This window comes from Eptesicus fuscus, chromosome 5, assembly GCF_027574615.1.
Source record: "Eptesicus fuscus isolate TK198812 chromosome 5, DD_ASM_mEF_20220401, whole genome shotgun sequence".
NCBI classification, from domain to species: Eukaryota; Metazoa; Chordata; class Mammalia; order Chiroptera; family Vespertilionidae; genus Eptesicus; species Eptesicus fuscus.
In genome coordinates this window covers 8,849,854-8,868,119 of record NC_072477.1, presented here as the reverse complement: position 1 = coordinate 8,868,119, position 18,266 = coordinate 8,849,854, and the positions used below count along the sequence as shown (strand labels likewise).

The 18,266-nt window shown below is 52.3% G+C and overlaps 1 protein-coding gene across 1 annotated transcript in view; it reads left to right on the top strand.

Annotated features, from left to right (window-relative positions):
• Positions 1–18,266, top strand: part of RIN3 (Ras and Rab interactor 3) — a 120,678-nt gene that overhangs the window by 26,466 nt on the left and 75,946 nt on the right. The window contains exons 2-3 of the mRNA XM_028155938.2: positions 7,771–7,972; positions 17,992–18,109. Coding sequence (XP_028011739.2) covers positions 7,771–7,972; positions 17,992–18,109 — 320 coding nt within the window. The remainder of the gene's footprint in view (positions 1–7,770; positions 7,973–17,991; positions 18,110–18,266) is intronic.

Here is an 18,266-nt window from a genome sequence, read left to right as displayed (position 1 = left end):
GGGCCAGCTCCGGGGATCCCCAGCTGTGCCATCCTGCCAGAGCCTGACGGCCACCCTCATGGCCATGGGCATCGTGCAGTCACAGGTGCTCAAGTCACCCAAGTCAGCAGGTGCAGCTGCCCGGCCCCGTGACCCCTCCTTGGCCGGGTCAGAGCAGGTGCCCCTGTCACTCTGTCTCCTCAGGGCTTCTCTGCTCCTGTGACCCAAGCGAGACCCAAACCTTCCCCCCCGCAGCTGTTCCTTCTCTAACTTCTCTACTTGCTGCAGCCTTTGACACTTAGAGATCCTCTCCCCGCTTAGGTCCCACAGCTGCCAAGCCACCTCTTAGGGGCCCTGCACAGGCCTTTGTTACAGCTGCCCCGGCCCCCGGGAGAGGAGGACGCTGAGCGGCGTGGACAATTCCTGGAAAGCAGTATCTTAAGAGCCTTTGGCCTCTCCGGTGGTTTAGTCAGAGCCGCCACGATGGCCTCTATGGCACGCGTCATCGCAAGGTTTCTGGGACAGCCAGCACCCGCTGGGCTCGCTGTGTCAGAGGGACCCTCCCAGGGTGTTTCTGTGCCCAAACAAACTGACGTCTTTTTGCATGTCAAGCCATGTGGTTCCCAGGCACTTGAACTTGTGGGTTATCTCTGGGGCCAGATGTTATCGTGGGTATAAGCTGAGTGCAGCACACAGATGCATACCTCAGTCACTCTATCCAATGCGCTAGGTCCTAAAATCAAGTCTACCACGTGGGAGAATTGTAGCAAGAAGAGAATAAGGAGAATCTGAACTAGAAAAACAATAGTTGACATTGACTATGATTGTGTGTGCTGAGCAAAGTACTTGAGAGACATCTTATCAAATCTGCACAACAACTCTACTAGTAGGACTATTATTATTAGTCTTTTTAAAAATGCTTAAGCTGAAGCCCAGAGAGGTAAAGTAACTGGACAGAGATCACACAGCCTGGATTCAAACCTAGGGCTTCTATCAACAGCAGGCAGGCCTCTTCTGAACAGGCCTTCAAGGATGGGGCAAACTTTATCCCCAATAGTTTACCATAAAAAATTTAAACATACAGAGGAGTTGAAAGAATTTTGCAGTAAACACTCACTTACCTTGAATGTTTTTGTATATTACATATCTCTATCCATCTACCTTTTTTTTTTTTGCATTTCAAAGAAAGTTTTGGGCACCCCCTGAATATGTTAGAATGCATATCATTAACTAGAGTCCAGTACTTATCTATGGTTTTCTTTTATTGTTTTGGTGTAAAATTTACAAGTGATAAAATGTAAATACACATACTGAGTGTACCACTTAAACTTCATATAAATGGATTCATACAGTATGAATTTTCTTGCATCTGGCCCCTTTCACTCTGCATAAAGCTTTTGAGGGTCATCCATAAGGGGGCGTGTATCTGTAGTTGCGTATTTATTGCTGTTCCACTCTGCCATCTGTTTGTCCATTCTCCCATCAGTGGACCCCTGGACCAGTCTAGGGCTATTATGAGTAAAGCCGCTGAGAGCGCTTGGCTTCAGGTCTTTTGTTTGTTTTATGTTAATCGTCACCCGAGGATTTTTAGGGAGAGTGGAAGAGAGAGGGAAAGATAGTAAGAAACATCGATGTGAGAGAAATACATCGATTGGTTGCCTCCTGCACGAGCTCTGACCAAGGCCCGGGCCGGGGAGGAGCCTGCAACCAAGGTACATGCCCTTGACCGGAATCGAACCAGGACCCTGTGGTCTACCGCCTGACACTCTATCCACTGAGCCAAACTGGCGAGGCCATCCTCAGGTCTTTTAGTGGACATCCACTTTCCTTTTTTCTTGGACATGGAATGTCTGGGCCAGAGGGCAAGTGTATGTTAAGGTTTATAAAAAACTGCCTTTTCCCAAAGTGGTTGTGCCAATGTGCATTCTCCCCAGCAACGTAGGAGAGTTCTGATTGCATCCATCCTCCACCATGTGATGGTGGCAGGCTTTGTAATGTTAGCCATGCTGGTGGTTGGGACGTGGTATCTCATTGTGGTTTCAATTTGCATTTCCCTGCTGACTAATGAGGTGAGCGCTCTCTCACCTGCTTTTTTTGGCTATTTGTGTGTCTTCTTCTTTGAGGGCTCTCCCAATCTTTTGCCCATTTTATAAATTAACTAGAGGCCTGGTGCATGAAATTCATGCATGGGTGGGGAGTCCCCTTAGCCCAGCCTGCTCCCTCTCCAATCCGGGACCCCTTGGGGGGGATGTCCGACTGCCAGGGATCGGGCCTAAACCGGCAGTCAGACATCCCTCTCACAATCTGGGACTGCTGGCTCCTAACTGCTCACCTGCGTGCCTGCCTGATATCCCCTAAATGCCCCCCTCCTGCCAGCCTGATCACCCCTAACTGCCTCTGCCTGCCAGCCTGATCGCCCCTAACTGACCCCCCCCCGCCAGCCTGGTCACCCCCAACTGCCCGCACCCCCCTGCCAGCCTGGTTGCCCCATGCAGCCTTCTATTCGGTCATTACTGTAAGGGCATCCTGACCAATTTGCATATTACCCTTTTATTAATATAGATTTGCTTGGTCTCTGTTGCATGCATGCTTTGCAAATATTTTCTCCCCACGTGTGGTTTGAGTATTCATTTTTCTGAATGAGGTGTTTTGATGGGCACAAGTTTAAATTGTGATGCATCTGATTTATCTGTCTTTTCTTGTATGGTTCTTGCCTTCTGGGTCCAATCCAATAAACCTTTGCCCACCCATTGGGGAGAATGTTGGAGGAGGTAATAGAGAACCTGCAGGAGCCCCAGGTGGGGAAGTGCAGCTTTTGCTGGGTGATGAAGAACAGCCCTTTGTAGGGGAGTCTACAGGGAGGTGCTGTTCAGAAAAGGAATATCTTCAGTATTAGGAGATTGGACTGATTCCTTAGGCAGTGTGCGCCATTGAAGGCTTCAGAGCAGGGGAGGGTGTGATTGCTAGAGAGGGATGGCACAGTCCCGGGGATACTAGAGTTTCTTCTTGGTCACCTTGAAAGCAGTGCGTGCCCCCCTGCCAGGGAGCTGGGGGCCAGGGTGCAGGTTCATCTCTGTGGCTTCTCGAAGACTCTCCGGTCCCCACTAGGACTTAATGGGCCCATTTCTTGCCAAAGAAGCCTGGGGGTTGGCGTGGGCCAGTTGTTAGAGGGCAGCCCGGGGAAGGCGTCCACGTACATGGGTTTATTTATTTATTTTATTGTTAATCCTCACCTGAGGATATTTTCCCATTGTTTTTTAGAGAGAGTGGAAGGGAGGAGGAGAGACAGAGAGAGAGAAACATCGATGTGAGAGAGACACATCGATTGGTTGCCTCCTGCACACACCCCGACCAGGGCCAGGGATCAAGCCTGCCCTTGACTGGTATCAAACCCGGGACCCTTCATTCCGAGGGCCAACGCTCTATCCATAAGCCAAACCAGTTAGGGCTCCATGTACATGGGTTTAGAGCCAACTCTCCCAGAATCCTTACAAGGACCCCTGTCCTTCCCCATGCTGACCTCGCCCCCTCCCTAGCTCCTGCCACCTCCCTGGCTTCCTTGCAGTTTTTTCTAGACCAGATAACGTAAGCCCTGTGTCTGGACTCTCTTCCCCTCGCTAGCACTGTTCATCATCTGACATCCGCTACGTCACTCATTGTCCTTGTCCATCGCCACCACTCCACCCCCGCAGGAAGTGACTCCATCCTGGCTCATCCCTCCCCCGGGCCTCTCTGGACAGCAAATGCCAACCCTGATCACTGGTGCCCCTGGGCAACATCACAGGAACTCACAGGGCAAAGAGCCACGTCTTCCTGGCTCTATAACTAGGTTTTGGTATGTGTGTGTGTGTGTGTGTGTGTTGGTGTGTGTGTGTGTGTGTGTGTTTTAATCATTTTGTTCTCTGCTCTAACCCAGTGCCTAGACCCATGGTCGGCCCACTGCGGCTCGCGAGCCACATGCGGCTCTTTGGCCCCTTGAGTGTGGCTCTTCCACAAAATACCACGGCCTGGGCGAGTCTGTTTTGAAGAAGTGGCGTTAGAAGAAGTTTAACCTTTTGCACTCGGATGTCGAGATTAAAATTACTCTTTGAATGTATCAATAATTTGAAATATAAAAAAATCCAAATAAATAAGTTTGTATGAAAAGAAACTCCAGTTTTTTTATTCTACTGCCGCGCTTTGTAAAATCTGGGGTATTTAAAAAATTAAATCCCGAGAAGAATAAAGGAATCGAGAAAAAAAGCAAGCGAGTGCAAAGGGTTAAGTTTAAAAAATGTGGCTCTCCAAAGAAATTTCAATCCTTGTACTGTTGATATTTGGCTTTGTTGACTAATGAGTTTGCCGACCACTGGCCTAGACCAACATCTGGCACTTGCAGGCCCTCAGAAAATATCATAGTTATGGGTGAATGTGAGGCAAACCCCCTCATTTCTCCCAGGGGTCACCCAGGGCCACTCAGCCAGTGGAGGAATCTTCCCGGCCACCCCCCGCCCATTGCACAGATGAGGAGACTGAGACCCTGAGAGGGACCGGACTTGCCTAGTTTGTGGCAGGGCAGAAAGGAGCCTATAGCTCTCGCCCCAGCTGCCATTAGAGTCCTAATTGCCCCCCAGGGAGGCCCTGGACCGAGGGAGGAGATTTGAGGGTGATCATCAAGCCTTTTGGTGCCAGAAGATATTTTTGGTTTTCAAGGGGCGGGTGGGGGTGGGGGCGGGTTAGAGGAAACTAATGGGCCCCGAAGTGCTTGTTTTCTGGGTAGTTCTGGCTCCTCTGATTTAACTTCTCTCCCAGAGGAGATGCTGCAGCCACACTTTAGGGCTTGGGAAGAGGTTACATCAACATCAGCTGGGCTGCCCCGGTCTTGAGCTCCAAATGAGACCCACCAGGCCCCAATTTCACAGCCTGTGGACACCCCTGGGACTGCCCTGCTGCCCCCACGCCCCCAGCCCCATGGTGCCCGCTGCTGCCTGGGACACTCCTGTTGTCCTGGTAACCTGGCACCGTCTTCTGTGTGGACCCAGAGGGAAATCCATAAATACCCGCAAGCACACACAGCATCCATGAGAGGGAGGGCCTCGGAGGCTTTGGGGCTGGGGGCGGCAGAGGAGGAATTTTAGCACAGTGACCCTCATACCTCACATCTCCCTGCTCAGGTCCCTGCAAAACCCACCTGCTTAGCACAGCACAGCTCTGCTGGACTGTTTAATCCAGCACTTCCCAGGGCCCCTTCACTCCCCCCCCCCCCCCCGCCCTCCGCAACCACCACCAGGACTCCACCCTCCTCTTTAGGAAATGCTGTTCCCTTATCAGGACTTCTGGGTCCTGCTGCCCTCTGACCCCTCCCCACGCCCCAGGAAGTGGCTCCATCCTGGCTCATCCCTCCCCCTGGGCCTCTCCCAACAGCAAATGCCAACCCTGATCATGGGGGACCCTGGGCAGCATCACAGGAACTCACAGGGCAAAGAGCCACACCTTCCTGGCTTCATAGCTAACTACCCGCTTCGGTCTGATTAAGGCTTCACCCCTGCAGACTTAGTCCCTCCCTCAGGGAGGATGCAAACAGACCACGCAGCCCACCTGACTCCGGGTTTGAGGCACTCAGATGCCTCCCTCCTTTTCTAGAATCAGAGTGTGGGGGTGGGGAGGTGGAGGGTGTGCTCCAGGCAGGGTCCGAGATCTCTTAAACTGGACCTCGGCTTTGGTTTTGCTGTTTCTTAAGCCTGAGACTCTCCTCCTTCGCCCGCCCTGGCCTGTCACGTCCTCCTGGTGGGGGCAGGGATGCTGACTGGGAGGGGGCCAGGAGACACTTCTGGAAATGTCTGCATCAGCGCGTCCAACAGGCGGAACACAAGCCTCGTAGGTAGTCTTAGATTTTCTAGTAGCCACATTTAAAAAGCAAAAAGAAATCAGTGGCATTAATTTTACTAATGTCTTATTTAACCCAATATATCTAAACGATTATCATTTCAGAATATAATCAACGTAAGTTATTATTAATGAGCTATTTATAGTCTTTTTTTCATATCAATAGTGTTCAAAACCCTGTGTGCAGGTCTCAGCTCAGACCACCCACTTTTTTTTTTATTTAAATAACTGTGTACATTCAATATTAGTTTGTATTCGTTTCAGGTGTATAGCATAATGGTTAGACAATCAAATACTTTACAAAGTGTTCCCCCCAATATTTCCAGTACCCACCTGGCACCATACATAGTTATTACAATATCATTGACTATATTCCCTGTGCTGTACTTCATGTCCCTGTGACTATTCTGAAACTACCAATCTGTATTCCTCAATCCCTCCACCTTTTCACCTAGTGCCCTAAACTCCCGGCCCCCAAACCACAACTTCTTTAAAAATATATTTTTGTATTGATTTCAGAGAGGAAGGGAGAGGGAGCAAGAGATAGAAACATCAATGATGAGAGAGAATCATTGATCGGCTGCCTCCTGCATGCCCCACACTGGGGATTAAGCTTGCAGCCCAGGCATGTGCCCTGACCGGGAATCGAGCCACAACCTCCTGGTTCATAGGTTGACACGAAACCACTGAGCCACGCGGGCCGAGCTTGACCATCCATTTTTCAGAGCTCAGTTCCCACATGTAGCTACGGTATCGGACAACACAGTTTTCTGTCTTGATCTGGGTTGTAGCCGACAGGCATAGACACTGTAAGAATGTGTCTAACTGTATGCTAGAGACTTGTGCATTTCACTGTGTGTAAGCTACATGCTCATTAAAAAGGTTTTTGAAATCCTATTCAGAGTTCTGCTCAAATGCACCCTCTGGCTCATCCCTCCCCCAGGCCTCTGAACCCACCCTGGGTTGGGATTAGCTACTTCCCATCACATTGTGATGTTCACTCCAGTGTGTCTATAGCTGGTTGTTTCTATGTATGTTTAACCCATCCTATCTAATAAAGAGGTAGTATGCTAATTGACAGTCACACCCTCACAAAGATGGCGGCACCCAGAGCCAATAAGGAGGGGATATGCTAATTGACTGTCACACTCTCAAAGATGGCAGTGCCCACAGCCACAAGATGGCAGCACCCAGTCCCCTCAGTCCCGCTGGGGCGGCAGGCGCATGGCACGGCTGGGCCGGCCCCTAGGCAGGTCCGGCTGCTCCATGCGCCTGCCTCTGGATTCCCCCAGTCCCCTCAGCTCCCAGCCTCCCAGGGCCAGCCCAAGGTGCAGGCAAGCCTTGGATGGCGGCTGCCCAGCTGCCCAGGGCTGCCTGAAGCTCAGGTAACCAGGGCCAGCCAAAGCTGGCGCTACCGGCAGTGGCAGCAGCAGAGATGTGATGGGGGCATCACCTTTCCCTGATTGCTGGGTCACCTCCCACCCCTGAGGGCACCTGGACTGTGAGAGGGGGCAGGCCGGGCTGAGGGATCCCCCATCCAGTGCATGAATTTTTATGCACCAGGCCTCTAGTCTTATATAATAAAGCCTGATATGCAAATGAACCAAATGGCAGAACGACCTTCCAGAACAACCTTCCAGAACAAACTTTCAGAACAACTAGTGTGCAGGGGGCGGGGCCTTGGGGGCTGCGAGGGTCGAGGCAGCTGGGGCTGTGAGGGCCTACCCTTGCAAGAATTTCATGCATCAGGCCTCTAGTTTTGTTATAAGCACCGAAAGGTGAAGAGTTCATTCATTTCTAACCCCCTCGAGGGCCACTGGCTTCCTAGATGCTAAATAAGTCAGCAGGTTGCATTGAACCCTGATTGGTTCTAAACCCCACTCCAAGGGGCTGCCAAATCGGCTGACCATTTGATTCTGTTTTCAGTCCTGGTCCAGAGGTTGATAAAAGAGAGGAAGAGGAGGAGGAAGATGGCATGGGGCCTTGTCCGCCAGTCACCCCGAAGAACTGCCTTGCTCCCCGGGGCATCAGCGTCCTGGAGAAACTCGTCAAAACGTGCCCGGTGTGGCTGCAGCTGGGCCTGGGCCGGGCGGAGGCGGCCAGGATCCTGCACCGGGAGGCGACCGGGGTGAGTCGGGGGTCTCCCCATCGCGTGGTCAGTGGGGCAGGTACAGCTACGGGGAGCTGCGCATTAGCTTTCCTTGCTTATGTTTATTAGCTTCACAACCAGGGTGGTTTTTCCAGATCTCAGGAGTGAGTGGGGACTGGTGGGAGGGCTGGGTTCTGTTTGGAGAGCAGGTGTCCCCGCTGGGGAGCAGGGCGGGTGTGGCTGGTGTGGGCCCTCTGGGCCTTTGGTCTCTGGAGGCAGGACTGACACTTTGAGAACTAAGCCAGGTGTCTGGGGACTAGAGAGAACCAGAAGCAGACAGACCTGTGAAGTCATCTTACACCCCTTACTTACACATGAAAACAGGGGCTGTGTGATGGGGCCGCAAGATTTCTTTGGAATCAGGCTCGGTGAGTTGGGCAAGTGCTTACATTTGCTGAGTCTCACTTTCCCCCTTTGAGATGGAGCCATGAATAGCACTTTCCTCCCAGTAGGGTAAACCCCACACGGGGAGATGGGCAGGTGGGCAGGAAGGATGAGTCAGCGCTCACCCAATGCCACCCCCACCCACCCCACGCAGTTTCTCTTACGTGCCCCTTCCCTTTTAAAAAAGAATGTACAGTTAATTTGTTTAACTATAAAAGGGATATGCGTGTTCACTGTAAAAAAAAATCAAACTGGACAAAATTGATGAAATAAAAAGGAGTATCTTATAAAGTTCTTTGCCACCAGTTTTTTGTTTTTTTAATGAGCCCAGCTCCTACAAGTCTTTTTGTTTGTTTGTTTGTTTTTCACGAGGTGAAATTCAGTTAACATAAAAGTAGCCATTTTCAAATGCACAATTTAACACATTCACAATGTTGTGCAGCCACCACCTCTATCGAGTTCCAAAACATTGCATCACCCCCAGATGAACCCCTTAGCCCTTAGCCGTCAGTCACTCCCCGTTCCTCCCTCCCCAGGCCCCGGCAACCACCAGTCTGCTCCCAGAAGTCATTTCTGCTAGAAGTGCATGTGTAGCTCTCCAGCCCTTTTCCATGGAGAGTCCCACATCGATGACAGCTCATGTTCACTCAGTACTACTTCCTGTCCCAGGCACGCGTCCAAGTTCTTCCCGAGAATCCGCACAGTTTGTCCTCGCAGCGGCCCTCTGGGGCAGGAAGGACTATTCTGCCCATTTTACAGATGAGGTAACTGAGATACACTTCCCCCGGGTGACACAGGGAGTGAGGCCCACGCTGGAGTTTGACCCCAGGCAATCTGGGTGCTCCTGTGCTGTACATGTGCAGTACACACATGTTTTATGTGACGCAGACGGAATCGTCTCTTTCAGCCATTGGGCACTTTTGCTGTTCTCACCTTCCGTGTAGCCTATGGTGCCGCCCTGTGTCCGGGGCATCGACCACACTCATGAGTTCATGGGCTGAGTTGGTCAGTGGACTCATTCTCACCTTGGACGAGGTAAAATCCATCGAGTTGGCAATGGTACCTGAAAATAGGAATTCCTGCTATGTATGGGGCCTCCAGCCAAGTCCCAGAGTTGGAGCAGATGCCCCTTCTGTTCCCTGCTCTGACCTCCCACTCCACTCTGCCCCAGGAGCTGCTGTATTTTCAAGCAGAAGCAAAGCCCTAAGCTCATGCTCTGCACAAAAGATTGGCCAACTTTACCCAACGTCGCTCTTTGCCTGATCTTACTCATCCTCACAGCGATTTGTCTCTGTTATCAGTGTCCCCGTTTCCAGGTAAGGAAATGAAGGCACAGAGACCTGACCTCGGTTGCCTGAGCGCACACAGCTAGAAAAGCAGAGCCTGCATGGCATGGTCTTCAGGGATGCTGGGAAACCCTTTGCTGCATAACGTCACCCCCACCGAACTGTCCAAAATCCCGCCCCCCAGTGCAATGCCTCCAGTGTTTTTAAGATGCAGATACGGTGTGGGTGGTCCTCAGGCTGTGAGAGCTCATAGGGTCATCCAAGGTCACCTGGACCCACTCCTCCTGGCACCAATGAGAGACAGTGCTTCATCCAATCTGGGGCCAGTGGTCAAGAGATTGGAGATCCAGGTCCTTTTTCCCCCAAATATCTATGTGACCTTGACCATGTCCACCCCTTTCACCACTCCCCGTCTCCCCTCCCTGCAGCCTGCTTCTCTCTGATAAGCTGGGGACACATTGGCCCAATTGTGTGTGTGTGTGTGTGTGTGTGTGTTGTGTGTGTGTGTGTGTGTGTGTGTATCGAGAAACAAGGCAATCAAAAACCCACCTTTATTCATTCTGCACCCAAGTGGTGTTTTTGTGTGTTCGTTTTATTTTTAGAAGTTTTAGATGTATAGAAAAGTGGCAAAGAGAGTACAGAGGGTTCACTTCTAGATCCCTCACCCTGTTTCTCTTGTTGACGTCTAACATTAGTAGGGCACATTTGTACCAATGAGTGAACCAAGACTGATACACCCGTATCAACGAAAGCCCGCAGTTTATTCAGGTCCCCTTAGCTTCTGCCTAATGTCCTTGTTCTGGGCCAGGATCCCTCCCAGGGCACCATGTACTCATCGTGTCTCCTTGTCAGCGTGTCACATGGCTGTGACAGTTTCTCAGACTTTGTTTTTGACGACCTTGACGGTTTTGAGGAGCAGTGGTCGGACATTTTGTGGAATGCCCCTCAGCGGGGAGTCGTCCGATGGTTAGGCTGGGGTTATTCTCATCCTCTCAATACTAGCCACATGATTCGTCGCTGTCCATGCTGACCTTGGTCACCTGGCTAAGACCATTATGTGTCACTTCCTCCCCTGTACGGTTGCGCCTCTCCCCTTCCATGCTGTCCTCTTCAGAAGGAAGTCGCTTGCACAGCCCACACTTAGGAAAAAGTCACACTCCACCTCTTTGATTAGCTACATAAATTATTTGCAGTTCTTCTGCCTAAAGACACGTGTCTCTTCTTCCCTGTTTACTTACTTATTCAGCCATTGACTTGTACCAATATGGACTCTGGATATTTATTTTATGCTTGGGGTGATAATCCAATACTTTCATTATTTTGTTGCTCAAATTACTCCAGCGTTGGCCCCTGGGAGTCTCTCCGCTGGCTCCTGTGTCCCTCTGACATGCCCCCATTGTGTTTGGTTTTGTTTGCTCATTAGTTTTCTGGAGCCCTCCCTTACTTTCTGTCACTACAAGATGCTCCAGGCTTACCTTGTGTTTTCTTGTGTGTTCTTGTTAATCCTCACCCAAGGATATTTTTCCAATGATTTTCTTTTCTTTTTTTTTTTTTTTTTAAAGAGAGAATGGAAGGGAGGGGGAGAGATAGAGAGAAACATCAATGTGAGAGAGACACATTGATTGGTTGCCTCCAGCACATGCCTGGACCGGGGCCGGGGATTGAGCCTGCAACCCAGGAATGTGCCCTTGACCAGAATTGAACCTGGGACCCTTTAGTCCTCAGGCCAGTGTTCTATCCATTGAGCCAAACCAGCCAGGGCTCTCATATTTTTTTGCCCCAGTTTTAGAACCAGCCATTTCTCCAAGGAGCCTTCATTCCTTTTATTGGAGGATAATATTTGAAACCAAGATCACAAGGCCATGTGTGTTCATTGCTGCTGGAGTGTCCTTGCTTCCAGGCTCAGTGGTGTTTAATGACAGACTCCCTATAAGATTGCCTGTGGTGGCGGGGGCTCAGGATGAGCTGAAGAGTTGCAGAAACCTGAGCTGTGATGCGGAACAGCCATGTGGGAGGTCCAGGGCCCCTTCCCAGGTGTGAGTCCAAGGATGCCACTTCCGATCCATGTTAGTTTGGTGGAAGCATCACCGAACCCCTCTCTTGCCCCTTCCGGGTGCTGGGGCCAGGGAAGAGCTCACAGTTAGCAGTTACTACAGGTCTGCTCTGTGCCAAGCACTGTCTCTCATCTCTCCAACAGCCCTGCAGAACAGGGGGCGGGCTCTTGAGTTCATAACTAAGGAAACTCCACTCTGATGGTAAGGAGCCTGACTGAGGAATAGAGCCGGCAATGAGTGAGTGCCTTCAAAAGCTTTTAAAAAACCACCACAGCCCAACTGGTGTTGCTCAGTGATTGAGCATCAACCTATGAACCAGGAGGTCACTGTTCAATTCCTGGTCAGGGCACATGCCTGGCTTGTGGGCATAATCCCCAGTAGGGGTCGTGCAGGAGGCAGCCGATCAATGATCCTCCCTCCTCATTGATGATTCTGTCCCTCTCCTACTCTCCCTTCCTCTCTGAAATAAATAAAAATATATGTTTTAAAAACCACCATGTCTCAGCCTCAGCCTTAGAAATGCTAATTCTTTGGCTTGGAATGGGGCTCAGGCATCCATAGGCTTTAAAAGCTCCCCAGGTGATTCTGTTGTGCAGCCAGGATTGAGAAACTCCACTCCGTGCCAGGATACAGCTCCGGCGTCAGCCATGGGAAGGTGGGCCACGTGCGTCCAGAGCGGGCTCCAGCCACTGGCTCGCCGACCTCCACAGGTGCGGCAGCCCCTGCACCCGTGGCCTCGGGAAGACTAACCACTCCGTTCCTGCCCTGATGGGCCTGATTGAAAAATCTCCCCAAGCAACTGGAAAATAGTCCTACAGTAACAAACGTGGGAAAGCAGACAGCTCGGGATTGTCCAGGCCAACAATGGCGCGTGAACACAAAACGATTTAGAGTATCGAGTGTTGGGTTTTCAGACGTTTGTGTGGAGAGGAGGAGGGGCGCAGTGGCTGCAGACTTCTCTCCCTAAGCATCCCTGTGCCAACCTTTACTGAAATCAGCTGGTCTTTCCAACCCCCGCTGGCAAAGGGAGGGGCTTCCGGGACCGCTGACCCTGCCCCTGGCACTGCAGCCATTTACCTGTGAAACTAAACTCACCTTTGCGAAAGCCTCTTGGGGTCTGGGAAGGACCCCAGGTCACTGTGCTGGGACAGCACCTGGGGTGGGGAACATCCGGCCCACGGGCCTTATCGCAAAATCCTCGTAAAAGGAAAAGAGGAAGAGGTACCCAGAGGTTGAGGCTGTGTGTTTATCTACCCGATGGCTATGTCACTACCTTCTGTTGCTTAACAAACTGCTCCAAAATTCAGTGACTTACAACAGTCACCACTGGATTTGCTCACAATTCTGTGGGTCAGCAGTTTGGGCTGAGTTCTGCTGAGCGGTTCTTCTGCCGATCTCTCCCGGGGTCAGCATGCAGCCACATCGTCTGGCAGTGTGACGATCTGGCTGGCCTGAGATGACCTCACTCACATGTCCAGCGGTTGTGCCTGCTGTCGGCTGGGCCAGCAGACTCCAGCAGGCTCCCTCAGGTGTCTTCACCTGGCTGTGGTCCGAAGGGTGAGCGTGGAAACAGACATGCCTCTGAGGCCTGGGCTCAGAATGCCACAGCGTCACTTCTGCTGCATTCTTTTGGTCCAAGCAAGTCCCAAGGCCACCCTGGCAGGTCTGAGGAAATAGACTTTCCCTCTGGATGAGAGAAGCTGCAAGAATTTGTGGCCATTTTTAATCTACCACTTAGTGAATGGGCTTTGAGTCCTTTTTCTATCTCTTTGTTTGGATAAAGGTACATCATCATCATCATCATCTTATAAATATTTATCAAATGAGATGATGCATATAAAAATGCCTATAAAAATCTTAGCATGTGGTTTAGTGCTCAGTGAATGCTAGCAGTTTATATGAATGAATATTATCATTTAAGTGCATACTCTGTGCCAGGCATTTCACATACATGATCAGCAATCCTCACAGCAACCCTGAAAGATGGATATGATTACTTTCATGGGCAGATGAGGAAACTGAGGCCCAGAGAAGTAAAAGGAACTCACCCACGGACCCATAGCTAGTAGGAGTAGCAGGGCTGGGATTGGAGTCCCACTGCACCTCCCAAAAGCTACCTGCAGCGGGTAGAGAAAGAGAAGCAAGGGGGGGCTCGGAGAATTTGCACATGGAACCCCCAAGGGGAAGAGCTCTGGGCGGCCCACCCAGCACTTTTGCCCCCTCTGTGAGAAGCATCTCCTTAGAGGGTAACCAGTGGGCACCGGGTGAGGGTGGGGACCAGGGGAATTCAGACAGCTCACACAGGTGGTCTCCCTCCTAGCAATGGCCTTGGCTGCACTCCCCTGAGTGTAAGCCCAGGAGATTCGCCATAACTTAGAATGCTTTGCAGGAGTCACTGCTCTGCCTTGTTTCCCCACTTTGCTGCACAGGGACACTGTTTTCACACTGTGGTTACTTCGCAGAGGCGACCCTGTGACTAGCTGAGCAGCTAACCCTCCCTGAAGGGGAAATGAGGAACAGGCCATCTTATTCCAAAGGACAGTGGCCAGGGCAGACCGCTGGCTGGAGTTCCGCCCACAGCAGGCACCTGTGAGTGCCCCCTCCCCACCTGCCCCCACTAACTAGCAGTCTCTTATACTCCCAGCCCCCTCCCCCCAGTGCCTCTCTTGGCTCTTCAGATGAGAACCCCAGGGACTTGGCCATGGCAGAGGAGGTGCTAGGTGAGGCTGTAGCCATGCTGGCAGAAGTGGGACTTTGGGTTCAGAACTGAGGGCTTGTCAGAGCCCAGCCAGAGGAGCTCTCCACCCCTCACACCGCCCCCTCACACCTGCCCCCAAGGAAGTAGATAACGCAGGTGATGGCAAGAGATAAGCGAGATGCTCAAGGTGACACCTGGGTCTGCATCCTGTGGCTGCACTTCCTGTCCACATGGCCCTGGCTTTCTCTGGTCTGTCTGTGCCCCACATCTTCATCCGTCAGAGGGAACAGTAATAGGACCAACTCCAGAGGGCCGTGGTGAGAACTGGGTGATGCCCGGTGTCAGGTGCCTGGGCCGGGGCGCCGGCCTTAGCCGCTCTTTTAACTTGTGGCTCCATACCATCGACTGGCCCACTCTCTCAAGGAAACCCCTCCTTCTTCTCTCCACAGTAAACACGTGTGGTTCTAGATGGAGCCTGGGACCGGGAGACTGAAGAACAAAGGCCGTCACTACGCCCCAGGGCCCCAGACTTTCCTGCTCCATTTCTTCCCTCCCTCCAGCCTGAGCGGGGTGGGGGTGGGGTCATCTGTGGAGACCCACCTGTCCCGCGGGGCATGTTCCTGTGCAGTATCTCAGTTACTTCTCCCAACCCTGAGGGCTTTGACTTCCTTTCTTGCTTCTGTGTGGGTGGTCTTCGGTGTTAGTAACCCCATGTGCAGACCAGAACACTGAGGCTCAGGGAAGCCGCGGCATTTCCCAGGCCCACAGAACTCATAGCTGGCTGCTCCCCTGGCTGGTCTCTGACAAGCCTCGTGCAGGTCCTAGGCCCTCTCCTGCCCATCACCCTCCTAGCACACCAATGTGTCACCAACCAGGGGCTCCTCTGAGCTTCAGGGTACAGAGGTCTATTGCCGGGGGTGGGGGAGAGCAGGGGGGGTGGGGAGAGGAGGAAAGGGGCTGCAGTTCCAACCCCCTTTGAAACTCAGGGCCCACCAGGAGTCACCTGTTAGCTTAAACTCAGGTGTGGTAGCGAGGGGCTATTTGTGAATAACAGAAGACACTCCTATCCCGTCACTCAGGAAATTCCAGGGATTTCTGAAGCTTTGCCAGGAAAGGGGGACAAAGGCCAGATGTATTTTCGTCAGTCACCCCCACGCTCGTGCTCACACACACACTTTCTCCCCTTCCCTCGCTCACGGGTTCCCACTTGGTCCTCGGAGGAAGGGGCAGAGTGACCTCCTTTCTCTGAAAGACCCCGTGCTCCTGGGGTCAGCTCAGAGCAAGGCCAGGCGTGCTGGGAGCCCAGGTCATCCCGGAGCTGAGGACAGCGGCCTCTGGAAGTGAGCCACCTTCCTGCTGGGTCCCCTGGGGAGGGCTCCCCCCAGGGTGGGCCCCTTTGCAGGCAGCATCCCGCCTGCTCCACATTTCTGCCCCCGGAAGCCTCCCGCCCCTCCTCCTGTCCGCCAGAGCTCTCACGCCTCGGCATGCTCCAGGAGAGGGGCTGGTAAACTCATTGCCAAACCCCATTCAAGGACTAAGGGGTTCTTTGTGTCGCTGCTCCCAGGGGGACGGGCACCGGCAGGGAGAGCACAGCCTTCCGGCAAGGGCACCCTCTGGGCTGGGCGGAGGGTAGGGCGGTGCTCGGTGCTCAGGATCCAGAGCTGAGGCCTGAGCTCAGATCCAGGGCCAGCACTTATTCACCTTGTGGCCTTGGGCATGACTGAATGCTCTCCGTTTCCTTCCTTATAAGATGGGGATAATAATAGCACCCACCCCCATGGCGTTAGTAAGAGAATTAACTAAGACCATGGAATCTAAGGAACTGGCGTTAGGGCTTGGGGCTGAGGAGGGAGGCGATAGGAGTTAGCTGTTACTATCAATAATAACGATATTATTATAATGCTTCATTAACAGTAACATTGTATTAATAACAAAGAAATATGATCATAATAACAATGGCAGAGCCGAGACCGGTTTGGCTCAGTGGATAGAGCGTCAGCCTGCGGATTCAAGGGTCCCGGGTTCGATTCCGGTCAAGGGCATGTACTTTGGTTTCGGGCACATCCCCAGTAGGGTGTGTGCAAGAGGCAGCTGATCCATGTTTCTCTCTCATCGATGTTTCTAACTCTCTATTCCTCTCTCTTCCTCTCTGTAAAAAAGTCAATAAAATATATTTTAAAAAAATAAACAACAAAAAAAGAACAATGGCAGAGAATTTGGAGCATCACCAAGGGCTGGTAGGACCGTGGGCCTTAGTGGGAAAAGGGGGGAAGGGCCATCTCAGCGGTCCTCCGGAGCCCCTCGTGTGCGGGCCACGTCTCGGATCTGGCCCAGCCCCCCTCCCCAGGGCCCTCCACCCAACCTTCCCTCTGCAACTTTGGTGGGACTCCTGGTCTTCCCAGCTCTAGACCTGGGTGGAATGCGGGGGAGGGGCAGGGCCTCAGTGACCAAGTCCTTTCTCAGGAAAGGAAGGAATGACCTTTCCTTGGCTAAGGACACCCAGCCCCATCTCCTCGAGGGGAGGCTGTGCCCCTGGAGGCTGGGGACATTCTAGAAGGTGTCGATCATCTCCTGGGAGGAGGGCAAGTGACTAAAAAGGACATTTGAAACCGCAGAGTTTGTGAATGAAGCAGGGACCCCTCCCCAGGATGGCCGTGGGACGTGCAGCCCCTTCATGGAGCAGAAGCACCAGCAAAGCAGAAGTGGGGGGCTGTAAACACCAGCTCTGGTTTAGATTCTGGTGACGCTTCAGTTACTAGAGAGAGACGCATCCGCCAGGCTGAGCGGCAGCGTCTCATTCGACCCCAGCAAACCCCCAGGAGGAGAAAGGCCAGGGCCCACCCGGTGAGCCAGGCCCAGGCGGGCATGTACTCAGCCATCACAGCAGCCAGAGGAGAGGGGCCCCGTCAGGATCCGCGAGTGCCTCTGTTTCCTCATCTGTAAAATGGGGACAACACAGCTCACGTCAGAGGGTTATTGATACGAAGGAGCAAGTGAATGTACGCAAAATATTCATAACAGTTCCTGTCACAGAGCAAGCTCTATGGTAATTATTAGCTATTTTTATTTCTTTGGGAACAATAGTGTGAACTGACCCATGTCTGTGACCGCGTCCACCGGCCTCCCCAGAGTGTACATGCCGTGTGCCTTGTGGGGACGAGCTGACGTTCAACCTGACTCCCGAACGTTAGAACTTTCCTAAGTGTGGACCCTGGACCACCACCCGGGGCAGAATCAGCTGATTCTGGACACACACACACCCCCAACCGAACCAGCATCTCTGAGGTGGGACATGGGACTCTGCATGTTAAACACCCCTTGCCTAACTCTGTCTCCAGCACAGAATTCTTTGGGAAACAACGATTTAGTTGAACCCCGCTCTGTGGGCAAATGAGAAATGGAGACTCGGGAGCCAGGGGACATGGGCTGGGTGACACGTGGCTCGTTGGCCAGAATCCCCCATTCTCCTGAGAGATGCTTGACTGTCCACCCTGCCTCCTTGTTCCTGGAACATTCCAGATGACTCCCATCTCTCTGTTGTCCTGTTGGATTCACGCAGCCCCTTCTCTGTTGCAGACCTTCCTGGTGCGCAGGGACAGCTGCTCAAAGCACCTGGTGCTTTGTGTCCATTTCCCTTCCTTGAACGGGAGTTCGTCCGAGGTGCTCGAGTACACCATCAAAGAAGAGAAATCGAGTGAGTACCCGTCCTTCCGCTCTGGCCTCGGACCACAGCAGCAGATGCTGCACCCCTAACCACAGAGGCCCCCCCTCAGGCCGGAGGGGGTGTAGAATTAGAATCAGGGGAAGTTCTCAGCGCGGACGCGATTGGCAGGTCACTGTCGGTTTCCGCT